Here is a 17,554-nt window from a genome sequence, read left to right as displayed (position 1 = left end):
CCTCCACTAAACACCTACAATATTAACTTTCCAGATGGGCCCGAATTGTTTTTACTAGCTTTCATACTTATAAATGTTGGATGTGTATTTTGACTTATAGGTACAATCACTTGTACAACACCACCATTCCTAATTCATTATCGAAAAATGAAAGAATATCTCGTACACCAAAAATCAAAGCACACAATTTAATTATAAAAAACAAGAAAGAAGAAAAAAAAATGATAATTCGGAAATCGAACCCGATCTGGTCAATAAGTAATCATAAAGATATAAGAATAAAGTGTGTGAATAGAAAGAGAAGGATGCACAAAGGCAAAGGGCCCATACAAAGCGTTCTCTTTCTACATACCATTGCACTCTATTCTTTATTATTTCTATGTGAATAATCATACGGTCGCGCGTGCCTAACCTCTAGGCAAGCGCGCGCGCGCACACAATAAAGAAATTAAGACATCAAAAAAACCATACATACATATAATATAAATAAAATTGATATGGAAATTTCGTGATGAAACTTACGCTAGGTGTAGTATTGCCTTGATTCACATGCTGCGCCGGTACATCGTCCTGGAAGTATTCGTCGTTCTGTGTTCCAGGCACGCTTTGAGCGAAGTCCAATAGACGACGATTAGGACTGTCCGGTGTAGTGGGTAGGTCGTTAGGCAAATTTGGGAAGCAGGACGAGGCACTGCGACGATGTCGTGAGAGACTGTAATGCTCATAGTTACGATAACAGCCTGGCCCGGTTTGGGCAGGACCACGTCCGCAAGCGGATTCTCCCTCGGTGCTGTTACCATCCACGCCGGACATATTGTGACCTGGAAACATGTTCCGCGTCCATCCTGTCTTTTATAATGCTACTTTTCTCATCAACCTTGACGCAAGGATCGTGGAAGATTCGCTCCAGGTCTCGACGATCAAAGTCTCCAATCGAAGTACTTTCTTTTTTTCACTCTTTTTCTCTTTTTCTTAAGCGATTGCTTTAATAAAAGTACAATTAAAAATGGGAATTGTGTGTTGGCCTGGTCCGGCGTGGTAGGCTGGTCGTTAGGTGAATAAAGGAAAGTAGCAAGGAAAAAACTGGCAAATTATAAACACTAATCAGCTTACCAAGTTTTATCTAATTTTATAATAGCTAGCTATCATTTGATACATTTTAAGAAAGAAACATAAGATTTTGTATTGAAACTCTAGATAATAAGGCGCCCTGTATATTTACGTTAATTGAAATTGAAATTAAAATTCTCTGAGTAGTTTCATTTTAAAAATTCATATAAGATACATACTTATTAATATTTAGGATATTCAAAATGAATATACAACACCAGTATAAATATCTTTGATTTAATGAAAGAAATAAAAAATATTGCTACAGGTATGTGAAATATGTATGTATCTTAAAGAAACGTTTGCTTAGCATCCACGCCGGACATTTGACGATCTGGGAGGATGCTAGATGCCATTATGTGCAATTATTTGACATTACGATAAATTTATCAACTGATGGCGCAGGTTCGTTTGTAAAAACGATGATTGATCGTGTCAGATAGTGTGTTCGGTGTAATTACGTTAATTGGTTAACCTTGAATGATGCGGAGTCCTGAATCGGTCCGGCGTGGTAGGCTGCTTTCTTAGCTGTATCGAGGAAGTAGCAGAAGCGTGAATATTATGAAAAATTGCTCGTTACCATCCACGTCGGACGTAAAATCGTGAGCTAAAGGAGAGATAGATGTATGTATGTTGGTGTTTGTCAAATTAGTCTGTTGCCATTGGAACCTTGACACGATATCGGTTGAGCTTATCGTAAGCAATCTTGAAGGCAAAGTGTGCCGTGAAGTAGGTCCGGGTACGGTGATTGATCATTTGTTTTTCAAAGTTAAATTTCGGTCTGTCCGGCGTGGTTGGTTGATCGTTAGGTAGACTGAGGAAGAAGCGGCAGGAAAATGAGGCACCGCAACGACGCGACGCCACGAGGGTCCGTAATAGTTATACAGTTAGGATAACAGCCTGACCTGGTCTGGGCAGGGCTGCGTCCGTACACGGATTCTCCCTCCTTGCTGTTACCATCCACGCCGGACATATCGTGACCTGAAAACAGGCTCGGTGTCCATTGTGTTTTTTCAATTATGTCAACGATGGCCATCGAGGTAATCTCTTACGGAGTATGATAACGCGTAATATCGTTGGAACCCGAACAAATCGAGCTGAAGGCACATGTCACACACGTGACACGCGGCTAACACTACTTTGATACTTCCAATACGTTCTGTAAGAATCATTCGGTATTCTAAAAATGAAAATGTATCTGTAATGATTTTATGATTGTGACAAACATGCTTCCCTCATTTCTTTGGGTTACAAAATATTATTACTTCCGGAGATTATCCTGATGCCTATCACTGAATTAGGCCATCAATTCATCAACCTTGACGCAGGATTAGCGCACACAATGAAGAAGAAGAAGATGATGATGATGACGATGGTGAAGAAGATTAAAAATGTATATCAGATGGTTTACGATAATGTACATTGTGCTACGTGTTGCGTTTTCAAAAGTTTTCAATGTCGATAGCTTTAATGCGCTTGTGAACATGATTTAGTTATTTTTAATGAGACAGTTAATAAAAGTGAGAAACAGTGTTTCAATGTGTTTGTTGCGTAATTACCTTGCTCCTGGGCCAGTACTGATAAATTTATCGTTCTTGCGTCAGGGTTGATAAATTGTTAACTTTTTCGTTACGATTAAGAGAAAACTGTAATTATGATTTGCTGATCGAACATTAACGATTAAAAAGTAAATTTCCTTTCTAACTGGAACAAAAAAAAAGAAAAAATCATTTTTCATTTTCCTGGCACTTCATAAAAAAGTACAGGTTCCAGTTAGAAAAAAGCTGTCAAATCTATACAGTAATAACATTAACACGAAAATTACAAGAAATTGAAGATAAAATGAACCAAGTAGATACGATTAATTAGATGCGAGTTTTCTCGCGTAGAGTGTAGATGTAACAAAATTGTATCAAACTATCGCATAGTAGTAAGTGAGCAATTTGGAAGCATAAAAAGGAAAATAACATTAATAACGTTTAAAAAAAATGGATCATTTGATATGCAATATTCCGATCAAAAACATACTTGTTTGTTATAGAAAAAATACAATACAAGTAGGTATGTTACCAGGACCGGCCCTGGACCTAGGCAGACTAGGCTGCCGTCTAGGGCCCCCCAAGGTCCAGAGCCCCCATAAGACGATTTTGCGTCTAAGAATGCAAGAAGAGTAATGTTTACTTGAATAGTAATCGATGTAAATGCAAATCTAAATTAGTTATACAAGCTTTAATATTAATTTTATAAGTTTTATTTGAGGTACTTTTTTTTATGTCATATATCTGAAGAGGCCCTTTTTCGGTTCTCGCCTCGGACCCCCGAAATCTCAGGGCCGGCCCTGTATGTTACAATACATAGACTGCCCTAAAAGAGGATACCGCGTGATTCTTGATGAAAAGATAAGAAAACAATGAAACTAATAAGTTGCTGTAAATGAAAAAATGTTATCGTCTATATATTTCCTAATTTTTTCATGAAGAATCACGTGGTGTCTGCTTTTACATGTTATTCGACCGGACTCTGCATAGTATATGTATGTATACCGCAGTTCACCAGAGTCCATAACTGCGACGCGCAGGTTGGAAGGTGGTGGGGGAACGCAGCGAGCTCTCCGCTAATCGCTTTCTACTTCAGTTGGGAGTATCGCCAATCAGAGCGAAGATGCGCACGAAGATGCGCAGTTATGGACTCTGGTGAACTGCGGTTCATATATTACGTATACCCTGCTTGTGGTCCGTCGCTTACCAGTATCGACGATGACATCGATGAGATCCATGCTTTTGGCGAAGGCGTCCCTCAGATTAATGTGATGAAAGGATACGATGCTGCCCTCTCTTTTAGCCCTCTCGAGAGCCTCCCGCCTCTTAAGGGCTTTCTCCCGTCTCATCTGATTCTTGTAGAACTCGGCAAAGTTGTTAACGATAATGGGAATGGGCAACGCGATTACCAGGACACCACATATACAACACACACTGCCGATCACCTTGCCGAGCGGGGTCGTGGGGTAGATGTCGCCGTATCCGACGGTGGTCATTGTGATGCCCGCCCACCAGAATGTTTCAGGAATGCTTATGAATTTGGTCCCGGGCTCCTCCTTTTCAGCGAAGTAAGCGAGACTCGAGAATATGAGGACGCCCATCGCCAGGAAGAGCATCAGCAGGCCCAGCTCCTTATACGAATTACGTAATGTGAAGCCAAGGCTCTGCAGCCCGGTCGAGTGGCGGGCCAGCTTCAGGATCCTCAGGATCCGCATTATACGAAAGATTTGCACTACCCTGCGCACGTCCTGGAACTGGTCGGTCGCGTTCTTGTTCGTCTCGACCAGGAACAGAGATACGTAGTACGGCAGTATTGCCAACAGGTCGATCACGTTTAGACCGCCCTTGAAGAACTTCCACTTGTCCGGCGACGCACTGAACCTAAGCACGTACTCGAGTGTAAACCATGTGATGCATACTGCCTCCACCATGGCGAGCTGCGGATTGTCTTGAAAGTTCCCCTTCTCATCATTCACTTGCATACTAGGAATGGTGTTGAGAGTTAGTGCGATCGTCGAAAGCACAATAAAGAGTATTGATATCACAGCTATCACCTGGAAAAGCGACGGGATCAACCGGTCAAAACGGAATATCATCGCTCGGCTCAATCCACCTACCACTGCGATATGTAACCTTCATATTTTCTCTAACTAATACCCTCGAATCAAAACTAATTTCATTCTTCTTTTTCTTCTTCTTATTCTTCTTATTCTCGAAATAACGTGCCAACGATCGTATAACGTTAACCATATCCGTATTACGCACGAAAAGGAAGAAAGGAACGCTCTTCCATCGAGTCTCTTTCAGAATCTATTTCGAAAACCGACCATTTCCAATTTACCAACCTAACACAAATTCTCTGATAACGATGCGAAGAACCTCGTTTCAAAACGAACAAGAAAAACACCATCTTTTCACCATGTGACAGATATGAATATCAATTACAGAAAAATTCAACGACAAGGGGAAACAACTTTGCATTTAGCCTGCATATTTTTTTTTTCTTGTATAAGCAACAATCACTACCAAAAAAAGGATAAATACCAAAAGCTCTCACGTTACGAAAGCGTTGAAAAAATAATATATATATATAATATATATACCAACAACATATTCGATCACTTGACAAAGCAATAAATATAGTTGTACGATAAAATGTACAATATATGAAGCAAGCAACAATTTGCGTACGTAAAGAAGCTTGTTCGAAACTTTTGTTCAAGATACGATGCTCGAGGCATCGTTTATAAATTAGAAGAGAAACAAAGTTCTATCTTCGGAGTGTTTGTCAATGAAACCTCCAAACGACTTTGGGAACAACGATTGAAGCTTGAATGATAAGTTAAAAAGGAATGTAGGATTGTATATAATGCGGACCGCTATAACGTTCTAAAGCATTTTCTGCGAAACTGAGGACTTGAATGAAATACAAGTGAACAGAATCGCTGAAAACTGCCATAGAATCGTTTTAGTTACACAGATACTTGATTCATCATTTAGAATCTCGTCGTTTGAAGGCAGTCTGCCCGACGTCGCTCGACTTATACAAAATTGTACGTTGTTCGGCAAGCGTATTTTTTCTTATTAGCGTATTATTGTTCATTTGGACCCTTCAAAACCCCGCTCCCTTTTGATCCACCCTTAGGTAGTGCCCGATCATTTTATTATAAACGTCCTATAATAACCTAACCAGGCTACAGTGCAATCGCTACAAAGCGAAATCAATTCGTCGCTGTGTTAATTGCCATTTTTCATTTACATCTTTTTTTCTTTTTTTGTTTTTTAATAAATGAAAATAAATAGGCGCTCTTTTCGCATAGATATAGATAGATATTTATTTATATTGCAAGTAACACAGAAATATTAATTACACTCGGAAGTGAAATTATTTTAATTAATTTAGTTAATTAAGCATTTTTGTATTCGAATTTGCAGAAATGTTTATTAAAAATTGTATTTCACAGATAGAATATCCGAATAAAGGTTAACGAACGAAACAGTATAAGTAATTTAATTTTATAAATAAAATTATTTATCTTCCGACTGTAATTTTGGTTGCAAGTTGAAAAGCAAAAGGTGAAGAAGAAATGGAAGTGAACAAAGTGATAGATCCACAGTTTTTCATGCAAACAAACTGCAGGGTTTTTACAAAGGTCAAATATATGGATGTTAATTACGGTCCTTAATGAAACATCTACTCGTTAATGCAAAAAAGTAATTGATCAAGCTTGCGTCGAAGCAAACTTGTCTAGAATATCTGGTTGCACAGTATAATCAAATGATATTAATAAAAATTCTATGTTCGGCACTTTCTCAATTACGTATGTTATTTTATTTTCTTAATTAATCCATACTGGTTAACACCTCAAAGCGCGCATCATTTTCTATAAACAAAGCAAACGTAAGTTAAGAATCATCAATTGAATCGTTCTTTACTTAAGTCAGGTTTAGCAAAAAAATTTTCAAGCTGCAAATATAAAGCGACAAACTACGAAACTCGTTACAAACAATTTTTCAATCTGTTCGTTGGAAAAAATGAATAATCATCAGTGCATGATTATTTTTCTACGAAAGATGGATTTACATTTCTTTCGGAATAATAATTAATAATTAATAATTAATCGAATAAAATTTAAATTATTTAATTATCGCATATGTAACATCGTAGGTCAGATTGAATTTCTGCTTTTTCCTAATCAAATAATTATTCTACAATTAGAGTTGAATCATTATCCGATGTTATCATCTTTGCATGCAGAAAATGACCTTCGACTTTACGCGTTAACTAGTACGTTCCTTTTTTTTTTTTAATGTCATCGTATCGAATGTTTGCGAATTTTTTGAAATTCTTTGGGTTCAAATTGAATTCTATTTGCAAAGAGACATAGAAATATAGTGAAATTTCCATTTTAATATGGAGGACAACATTATTGTCGACGACTATACTTTCCGAAGTAGCTACTCAGTTATTGACCGACGGACCCTTAGGTAGTTTAAATATAGTAGAAAATCAATAGTTTCTGTAATATTGACGCATTGAGAAGAAACGTTTCGACGTACAATGAAGAGTTTAACCAGAGAAAGAACAATTCATAAATTTCACTTTCTCATTCCGTTCAAATAAAATTCTCCTAATTCGATTCAGGTCTGACAAGAATAAAAAACAAAATCAATGAAAAATCCACACACATACACATATACGTTTAAATACATATATGTGTGAATAGAAAAAAAGAGGATTCAGGATATCGTAATTCTACAGTGTAATGGATAATTAGTGATGGATAACAGGTGCTAATTAATTACCCCGCATTAATATTGTTCCATTTCGAAGCAACAGTGTGTGCAATGTGTATTGTTTGTGGTGTGTATGGCAAGTATTTTAGTAGGAGGGCAACGTTAATCTATCTTGGGATATTCTATTGTTATCTAACGTGACACGAAAAGAAATAAAAATAAAAATAAAAGTATACATAATACATGTATAGATATATTAACGCAACGGTGTCAAGTGATTTCTAAGCAGATAAAATGCATTTCTTTTCGAGTAACGTTACAATCCTTCGTGTTTAATGTCGATCTAATTGCGTTAGATGATTAATTACATATATAACAAGTAATGGGTAAAAAGTATTGAATTGAATTCGCTGGTAGCGAAGTTACTGTGACATCTCACAGGGAGCGGTGTCGAGAAAGAATCAACGTGATACCTGGTAATCGCGTATTATGCACTCCCATTATCATTCGAGGACCAAGTATTAATCATAATGACTCTTAAAAGAAAGAAAGAAAAAAAAAAGGAATGAAATTTAAAAGCTAAAAAGCTGGATTACAGAACAATGAGATTAGTATAATCATGTTGTTAACACCACCTAGAAATAAAACATACATTACATACATCGACACAAAATGTGATTGAACAAATGAATTCGATGTTCTTTCTATTAGAGAATAATTATTAACAATTTCTATGTTATGTGATTACTTTATCTACTCATCGTATATCTATGGTCTCTTTTATGTACATGTAGGGTCTATTTAAGGGAAACCGTAGACATCTAAATTTTCTGTTGATTTACATTTTCGTTTTAATTAATTTATACACGCTAATTAAAAAAAAAAATTAATAGCATAAATTGAAAAATTGGAAAGCTTACATTTTAGAGTTAACTATATAATTACACATGTTCATTTTTACTGTGAAGACCAAGGTATCAACCTTCAAATACTGGATCATTTAATATATAGCTTCTATATTAATAGAACTGCAATAACAAGCAATAAATTATATATATCTCATGATTTTTAATTATAATTAAACAGTATAAAGTAATAGTGCCTACGGTTATTTTAAACAGACAACAAATTATATGTGTATATGCATTGAACTTCTTTCTACCTGTATATATATATACACATATACAATATACATAAGTAAGTACGTACTTACACCTTATGGCAACGAGTAAAACGTTGATGGATTAAACAAATGCATCAAACAGAATCTATCTAAATTCCAATCTGACTCAATGGATATATTTAACAACGATCCTCAGTCAACGAACGTTGGTATCAATCTGATCTTGACAGAGAAGAGCAAAATCGATTTCTAATTATATATACTCGTGTATTTCTTTTATCCAGGAAACATATATACAGCTATACTGTGTATATACAAATAAACTGTTGATGAAGAACAATACCATGCAAGAATTTCTATTTCTATTAACTGATGTTTACTTGTTGCTTAGCTTTAGTAACAATTAGCAAGCATCTGGCTTGTTATTTTTCCTTTGTACTATACATATTTATAATGTTATCTGAAAGGGATTAATCGTTGTAACGAGAATGCTAAAATTCCATTGGTTTTACTATTTTTCAATGATTAAATCTACAACGAGTTTGGATGATAAATCACAGAGCTCAATAAACTAATTTTTGTCTAATAACGAAGAGTCTACAATTGAATCGATGCTCTACTCTATCAACTTAATAGTACCTTTCTTGTAAATTAAGGCTCCAGTTAAAACTGTAAACGTGGAGATAGTGTAAGTAGATTAGTTGAACGAAACATTTATAAAAATTCATATTTTCGTTTAATCGTTTAAATGTTACAATGTTTTCTAGCTGCTCAAAATAATTCATTTGTTCTTGCGAGCGTAACCATTCGAATAAAATAAAACATATAGGTATATAATATATTTGTTTTCTTATCACCAACAATTTGTCAGATCCTAATTGGCATAATGGCGTGGAGAAAAATGGATTCATTGAAATTTCAACACTAATAGAACCTACCGGTGAATTTGTAGAAAAGCCCTCCCACCGATTTTGATGATTTTTATATATATTGTAAAATTCCTTGTTTTAAGAAATTTTTTTCCTCTAAACTATATGTCGGACTTGATTAATTTGTGAGATATTAGCGATTATATTGAATTTCGTCTGTACATTATACGTCCGCGGCTGTTTGTGCGACGGCAAGCAACCCTCGCTTATCTACTGTTTCTGTCAACAGCACCACATGGCCCGGCTACCGTCCATATAACGGGTCAGCTTAAAATCGAAGTTAACTACTACAGTAAACCTCGTTTATCCGAGGTAATATGGGGAGGAGGTCCCTCGGATAACACGGAAGAAATAAAAAATTCGAAAATTTTAATTGTCTTTTATATATTTAAAATCGAAGTTAACTACTACAGTAAAACTTGTTTATCCGAGGTAATATGGGGAGGAGGTCCCTCTGATAACACGGAAGAAATAAAAAATTCGAAAATTTTAATTGTCTTTTATATATTTAAAATCGAAGTTAACTACTACAGTAAAACCTCGTTTATCCGAGGTAATATGGGGAGGAGGTCCCTCGGATAAGCGAAAACTCGGATAACACGGGAGAAATAAAAAACTCGAAAATTTTAATTGTTTTTTATGTATTTGAAATGATAGAATGAAATTTAATCACAAAAGATCGCAAAATACTACGCGCGTACCGTACAGCATAGGCATAGTGGTTTCATCCGTTTTATCCGAGCATATGTACACCTCAATTAATGCAGAGTGCTCGGATCAGTCCGTTGTCTCGGATAACGTGGAGGCTCGGTTGATCGAAGGCCGCATAAACGAGGTTTTACTGTAGTTTCAATAATTTTGACAACGCCTAAAAGCGGCCGGAATATTAATATAACTTAACCTAACCTAATCTAGACATATAAGTAATGAAAAAAATTAATTCCGTCAACGTTAGTATTAATCATTGTGTACCACGAGATTGTCTGCCATCCGTACTAATATTGGCGGTATTTTATTTCTTTCTGTTATTTATACGTCTATGTTAGGTTAGGTTATATTAAAGAAGCGTCGTTGCGGCTATCGCCGGTACTCTTGGGATGCCCGACAAGGGCGCATACGTATATGCAGAATTCGTTGTAGTGGTAATAATATTCTTTCGCGAATATCCCGCATACTAATCGAGTTCGACATCTTAGCTTAGAGAAAAAAAGTTGTTTAAAATGACAAATTTTACAACATAGGTATTTAAAAATCATCGAAATCGATGGGGGAGTAGCTTTTCTACAAGTTCACCGAACTACCAAGATATCTATTACATTACATATTATATTTGTTACTTTTATTTTAAATAAAAGTTAATTAAACGAAAAAGTAGACCTCTGCGACAGACAACAATAGAATTTAGATTTTAGATGAACAATCAGGACTCCGAGGTAGCCGAAAGTTCGTCAGTGCCAAATGATACATTATTATTACTACACAACATTGTGTGTCGTTTGGCTTAGGGACAAATTCTTCTTCCCTCCTCTGAACATTTAAATTAACAATCCAATTTTTCTCCATTACCCATGGAAAACTTGAACCCCCTTTAACGACGAATCTGAAGTAAATGCACGTGCACGATTTTCTTGTTTTCTTATCCATCAGGTAGTAGAACGTCGCACGTGTTTCATCAACGATAATAAAACAAATATAAACAACTCACCCTTGCAGCGATGGAGGTGGTCGGTTTCTCCAATAAATCCCAAAGCCACTTCTGATATTGCGCGCACTGTCCTTCACCGAACTCCTCCTCTTCCCTTTGTCTCAACGATTCCGCCTCTTTGCGCATCTCCTCGTGCACGTGTTCCTTTCGTTGATGATACTTGTGTTGGCAACAACTTTCCAGATAAAGCTCGTCGACACCCCAGTACTCGAGATCGTCACTGAACGCCAACACGCACATCTCGTCTACAAGATGTAGCTTCCCGGTACGATAGAAATTCAATATAGAGCTAAATGATTTCGGGTGTCGATCAAAAAAATATTCGTTATCGATTAGAGAATAATCATCGCATAGTTCGGTGATCGCCTCGTGCGTGTTGCAATCTTTCAATCGTCCCAAACGTGTGTGGGGTAATCTTTCAAGGGTACGCCATAGTACCTCGTGCTTAACACCACCGACGTTGATCGATACCCGTCGATTAAGAGCTTTAGATCTCATGATCATGAACGGCTCAGGCGGTAGGGACGTCATCGACCTCGAATAGGCACGTTGCTGCTGCATCTGTAGCGGCAAGGGCGGCGGCGGCGGTGGCGGCGGCGGCGGCGGCGGTGGTGGCAGTGGCGGTGGCAAAGGCGGTGGCAAAGGTGATGGCGGAAGATTAACCGGCCCCATAGAACCCGTTGGTCCTATGGATGATGAGAAAGGTGCGTAACGTACTTCTTTGTTCAATCCACCTCCTCCTCCTCCTCCGCCAATTTTTCCTCCGCCAACAATGGCAATCCCACCTCCGGTCATTCCACCGCCCATGTTAATCCCTAAACCAACGTTACCTGAACCGATACCAAGAATTCCGGTTCCAATTCCTCCTCCTCCTCCTCCTCCACCGGTGCAGCTAGTGACAGATGTACCGACTGCACCAGCCCGCTGCAACGTCGTCGTGCCGCCACCCTCGAACACGAAACCCTGGTCGGTGCCGATGTAGGGCACCGTGCACGACGACGACGACGATAGCACCGGGCCCGTGACCACGGCGCTTCCATTACGTTCCCCGTCCGCCAGTGTTGAGTCGTCTTCGTATCTCTTTTCGCTCAGCATCAAATGTATCGATTAGCCGACGACGACGACGACGACGACGACGACGATGACGATGATGATGACGATGATGATGATGATGATATTAATACATTGGCTGATGATAAAATATCAGGATCTTCAAGTACTAGATGAATCACTTTTCTTTTGTTTCCTTCTTCTTTTTCTTCTTCTTCTTCTCCTTCTTCTTCACCGTTCGCTTCTCCGTCTTCTTCTTCTTCTTCTTCCTCCTCCTCCTCGTCCTCGTTACCCTTCTTGTGCTTCATCCGTACCTACGTCTGTCCTCTTCTCTTGGCTCGGTTAAACCGCGCCACGTCATACTCTGGGGAAAGATATTAATAAAATGTTTAGTGGATTTTGGTTAGAACAGTGGTTTATTTTAATGTATCTTAACGATTGAATGTGTTACTATTGAGTGAAGCGTCATTAGTAATTATAACATGTCTTATTACACATGGTTATTTTCACTGTCATAGTCGAAAGCATTATAAGAATAAACCACAATAGCGAATCTGATCGTCAGATACATGTGGAATGATTCAAACAAAGTTAGAAGTGTTTGAAAAAGTTTGCAATTCTGTACACTATAATACCGAGATGTAAGATTTGTGCTGAAGTGGGGCGAGGACATTTAGGACACCTGCAGACATCAAAAGACAAATACAAAATAACTCTACAAGCTCTAACCCTTTCTTTCTTTTTAATATTCTGTTTTATAAATTTTTAATAAATGGAAACGATGAATTATTAGTTTCCAGAGGAACGTAGGTTTATGATCAAGGTGAATGACCAATCATAACAAGTACAGATACATTGGGTATATTCCTTTATAAATAATTATGATAATCCATGAACCGTTTATGTTGCACCTTTACACATTGTACATCTACTGACAATGAAATGAACTTTATGTAATGTAAAGGTAGTTGAGCTGTATATATTCTACTTTGAATAGAGATCCGAAACTTTTGCAATATATTATACATTGCAGTGTAACGACATTACGAAATGTACCCGAATAATAGATGCTATTTCCAAGATTCCTCGAATCACAGTTTCTCATCCCTTCTTAATATCTATGATACTCGGCCGCCTGCTGTTCAGCCGATACGAAAATAAGATTCAAGTTATTTCAGAAGTATCTGTAACATCTTCGACCCTGTTTAGAAGAATTTCATTATCGTAGATAGTAAAAGAAACTGCAAAAAAAACAGATCAACGCCAACTATGGGGCGTTAAGGTAGAACGTAAAAAGAAATTATTGTCGTTTATAGTGGTACCATATTTCAAATCTAATGCTATGCTATTGATTCGATTATGGAGTCCAAAAACAGATGAACAAGATCACGAAAGGAGAAGTAACTAGAGGTAACTAGAAAAAATATATATGTACATATATACATAGATACATACGTATATATTTGTCGCAAACATTATGTATGACCAGTACTATTTACGTACGAGGTTAATACACTCTGACCTAGTTTCCATGTGAAAAGCACCTGTCTCGATAGTCCTAATTCAATGGTGCACGTGAGTTCGTGCAAAGTCTAGATCAGTATGTAACGAGAGCGATTATTTTGACGAAATAGTGCTACCAGCTACGATAAATACCGATTAATCATGCACGATTAGAATGTAGAAACGCTTCAAATTTTCACGCAAACCTCTTAAACAGAAGGTTTGGAATACTTCGTTCGTATGTAGATAGAAAAGTATGGTATGATAATTTACGCATCCTAGCCTACTGATAATACAACCGGAAGAAGAATGATTCCATCTGCAGAAATAAATAATATTTTTTTTGTATTTAACTTTGTTTTTGAGAAAAAAGTAAATTTGAAAATTTTGATATCTGTTTGTTAATTCAACCATTTTTTATTGAAGCTGGATTATTTCAATAGAATAGATAGAAATTTAAAGCGACTACCTTCAGATATGTCCGTCAACGGTCGGACTACTGTCCTGCCAGACCGTTATTACTTATTATCTTAATAACGCGTTATTAAAGGCAACAAATTAAAAGGTCAGTATTTAAATCCATTTTCGGTCAGTATATAAATCATCTCGCGGTCAGTATTTTATTACCAAAATGGTCAGTATAGAAATACTAAACGGTTAGATTAGGTTATGTTAGGTTAGGTTAGTACATAAATAGGGAATGGTCAGTATGGAAGGATACCGATCAAAGGATTTAAATACTGACCCTTCACATTTAAATACATACTGAGAAAAGGGATTAAAATACTGACCAGTAAAATAGAAGCAGTTATTAAATGCCGCAGTGAAAACAGACACGCTATAATAGGTAAATTATTCAATGTACATAAATACAATCGTTTCATTATTCAATTTAGACATTCCACTTACTACCTACTGTAATATAATATTAATGTACTTTGAAACTTTTGTTAATTAGGTATATTAAATTCGTGATGCCGGTTATCGATGACCCCTTCAGTATTCTGTAATCTGTTACAGTCAATCAGTATACAATTTTATACATAGTTATATCTAATTACGTGATGAAAATAAAATCCAATGTTAGGAAAGAGGTCATATTTTGTTTACGATAACAGAAAGAAAAATTTGTCATGCTTTAGATGAAGTTAAGTCACGAAATACACGGTCACATCGTACACAGCCTTGAATTGTATTTCTAGAAATAATATCGTGGATCAATTACATGTATTCTTCTAGAAAATGACAGAGGTAACACCAATTACAATAAAAAAACTTTAATGTTCTTATTATTAACAACACGATAATTTCAAGACAAATCATGCAAAATTTGAAGCGTATATACAAAGCAACAAGCACTCTTATTATTAAATAATCGTTTGTTATAGACGAATCAAGAATGCCAATACATTATTAATATTATTATAATATTATAATATAATATTAATATTATTAATATTATTATTGTTATTATAATATAATATTAATATTATTATTGTTATTATTATTTCCTTTTTTCTTTGAATTATAATCAACATAGAATCATTTGTCATTGAAAATTGCTCAAGTCTGACGTGTACGGCGTTTTTACAATTTGTTTCGTTTTTTGAGTAGAAACTTCACGCAGATCGATCTGTGTCGATGAAAATGACCGGACAGAATTTTCATCTTTTAATGACTATGTATATTTATTCGCAACTTCATTAAACACGGGGTAAGTTGAAAAAATGTTGACACATTGAAAACCGTGATGACACAGTGAACCGAATGAAGATGTCAAATATTAATTTTCCATTCATATGATATTTTGTAAAACAGCTTTAAATGTCATGGCACGGCATTTATTCGTGGCATAATTCCAAAGCAACTCTCCCTCTTACATCCCCGAGTGGTTTTACGCTTGTTACACTCGATGCTCTCGTTATCGATTGAACTACTATTTCCTTATTGTTGTTTGCTCTTATTTCAATCGGTATCTTTGTTTATGAAAAAAAGAAGAAAAAGAAAAAAAAAGAAAAAGAAAAAAAATTTATTCGACAACGACGCATCTACGATTCGAAGATACATTATTTAAATACTCGTTGTTGATGCATTGTCCGAATGCATAGTTTGAATCTTGGCTACGCGTCAATATGATATTGTATGGCTAACAAAAATATTCAAGTGTCGTAAGATATGCCAGTTACGATATTCTTTGCTTTTAATAACGTTGCTGCAGATACGAATTCATCGTCTACCGAAAACCAAATGCAACTTGCGAAAGTGTTTAAAAAAGTTTCATCGATGCACCACGTCGAACACAGTTTAGAGAATGATTAACGAACGTTTGTGAACATACCGCGATCACTATTCATATTATCGCGGGCGACAGTAGTAAAGATGGATGCTGAGCGTTACCAATTACCAGCCAATAGTATGTAAAGACTGTATGGAGCGAGTAACTTTGAATATAATCTCACGAACAGAATCAATGGCATAGCATCCGTAGTCTGTTTCACAAAAAAACAAAATTATTCTTATTACATTCTTCGCCGTCATCAAATTCTCATGATCGGAAAACTAACATTCATCAATTCTTTCAAACAACTATGTATTTGAAACCATATTTCTTTCCAGTTTCACAGATATTGATTTTTGTATCAGAATATCTTCTTTGAATTCTTTATACCCCGTTCCCTGACCTCGGTAACAAAAAATTCTACATACTGTAAATTGTTGAAAGCCCAGTACAGAATGCTTGTATCATTTAGTTTTTAATTGACAATGAAAAAGTTTACCCAGAATCACTGTCAAATCTTTATAGCATCAACGTTGATGCACCGTCTACCGTTAAAAATATCTCAAAGTGAAATGAAGAAATGAAGAAATGAACAATAGTTAAATATCGAAAAACGTGAATTACATTAGAATTTGTAGCAGATTCAAGGGCGAACAGCTGAGAGATTTAAATTATCTAGGTCTGTATGTGTGTTATTTGGAGACAGTATTTGACGTACCGATACGATGCTATAATGAAGCAGCTACTATACGGAAATAGATGTACAGTGGTAGAAACGAGGCAGGAGAAATTTTGCGACTCACCTCTGTTTTAAGCACGAGTATCATTCGGTCAAAAAGATAAGACATCGTGCACTATCATATAACGGCACATCTTAAAGGCACCAAGTAAATGCACCCTGACGAACAGTGACTATCGTTGACGAGCAATGACGATATCGTACTGCCACTTGTTCCACATCAAGCGCTGCAATCGGTGTTCGCGCCTCTATCGATTAGGAAATGGACAATATGATATAGTCGTTATAATATAAAAGAAATTTCACGTTTTCCTTTCTTTATTTCTCTCGATAAAACTTACGCATGAAACGATTCAAAAGAAAAATCTATAATTCTATGCAAACACGATATTGGCAGAAAATGACAAACGTTTTATTCATCATAAAATTCAAATAATTTCAAACGAAACTTTTAATGACGTTTGTACTAGGTAGTAACAGTGCTGCTGATCGTGTATCCGGCAGAGATGACGATACGAATTCTACTAATATTATAACAGCCACTACTAACGACAAAAGTATTGTTTGGACTACAGGCACACGTGCGCTTGCGTCGACGAATATTGTATGCTACTTCTATCTACCGCGCGTGTCATGAAAATTTTACCTCCGCCTGTGTTGCTCGCTTTTCTTCTTTTCACAAACTGATAGCTCGATATCAATTTTGAACCCGAATAATGTTTGTGCATGCGCACATACACAAGTGCGTACGCACTAGCTATTTATGGATACCGAATACCACGCGGCGGTCCGTTCAAATTTGTAAATTATAATAACAGAATTATAATGTATTCGTTGAGTTA

At 36.4% G+C, this 17,554-nt stretch overlaps 1 protein-coding gene across 9 annotated transcripts in view; it reads right to left on the bottom strand.

Annotated features, from left to right (window-relative positions):
- Positions 1-17,551, bottom strand: part of Shab (Shaker cognate b) — a 38,838-nt gene extending 21,287 nt beyond the window's left edge. For 6 of the 9 annotated variants that reach the window (XM_034327744.2, XM_034327746.2, XM_034327747.2 and 3 more), the window contains exons 1-4: positions 16,777-17,352; positions 11,143-12,556; positions 3,856-4,702; positions 523-821 (exon numbers count right to left, since the gene is read on the bottom strand). In XM_034327744.2, coding sequence (XP_034183635.2) covers positions 523-821; positions 3,856-4,702; positions 11,143-12,237 — 2,241 coding nt within the window. In that variant the 5' untranslated portion in view covers positions 12,238-12,556; positions 16,777-17,352. The other 3 variants (XM_034327742.2, XM_034327741.2, XM_034327743.2) reach the window with 3 other exon arrangements.
- Positions 17,552-17,554: the final 3 nt, after the last annotated feature.

This window comes from Osmia lignaria, chromosome 2, assembly GCF_051020975.1.
Source record: "Osmia lignaria lignaria isolate PbOS001 chromosome 2, iyOsmLign1, whole genome shotgun sequence".
Classification (NCBI taxonomy): Eukaryota; Metazoa; Arthropoda; class Insecta; order Hymenoptera; family Megachilidae; genus Osmia; species Osmia lignaria.
The sequence above is the reverse complement of the archived record's forward strand: the minus strand, read 5'-3'. Positions and strand labels throughout refer to the sequence as shown.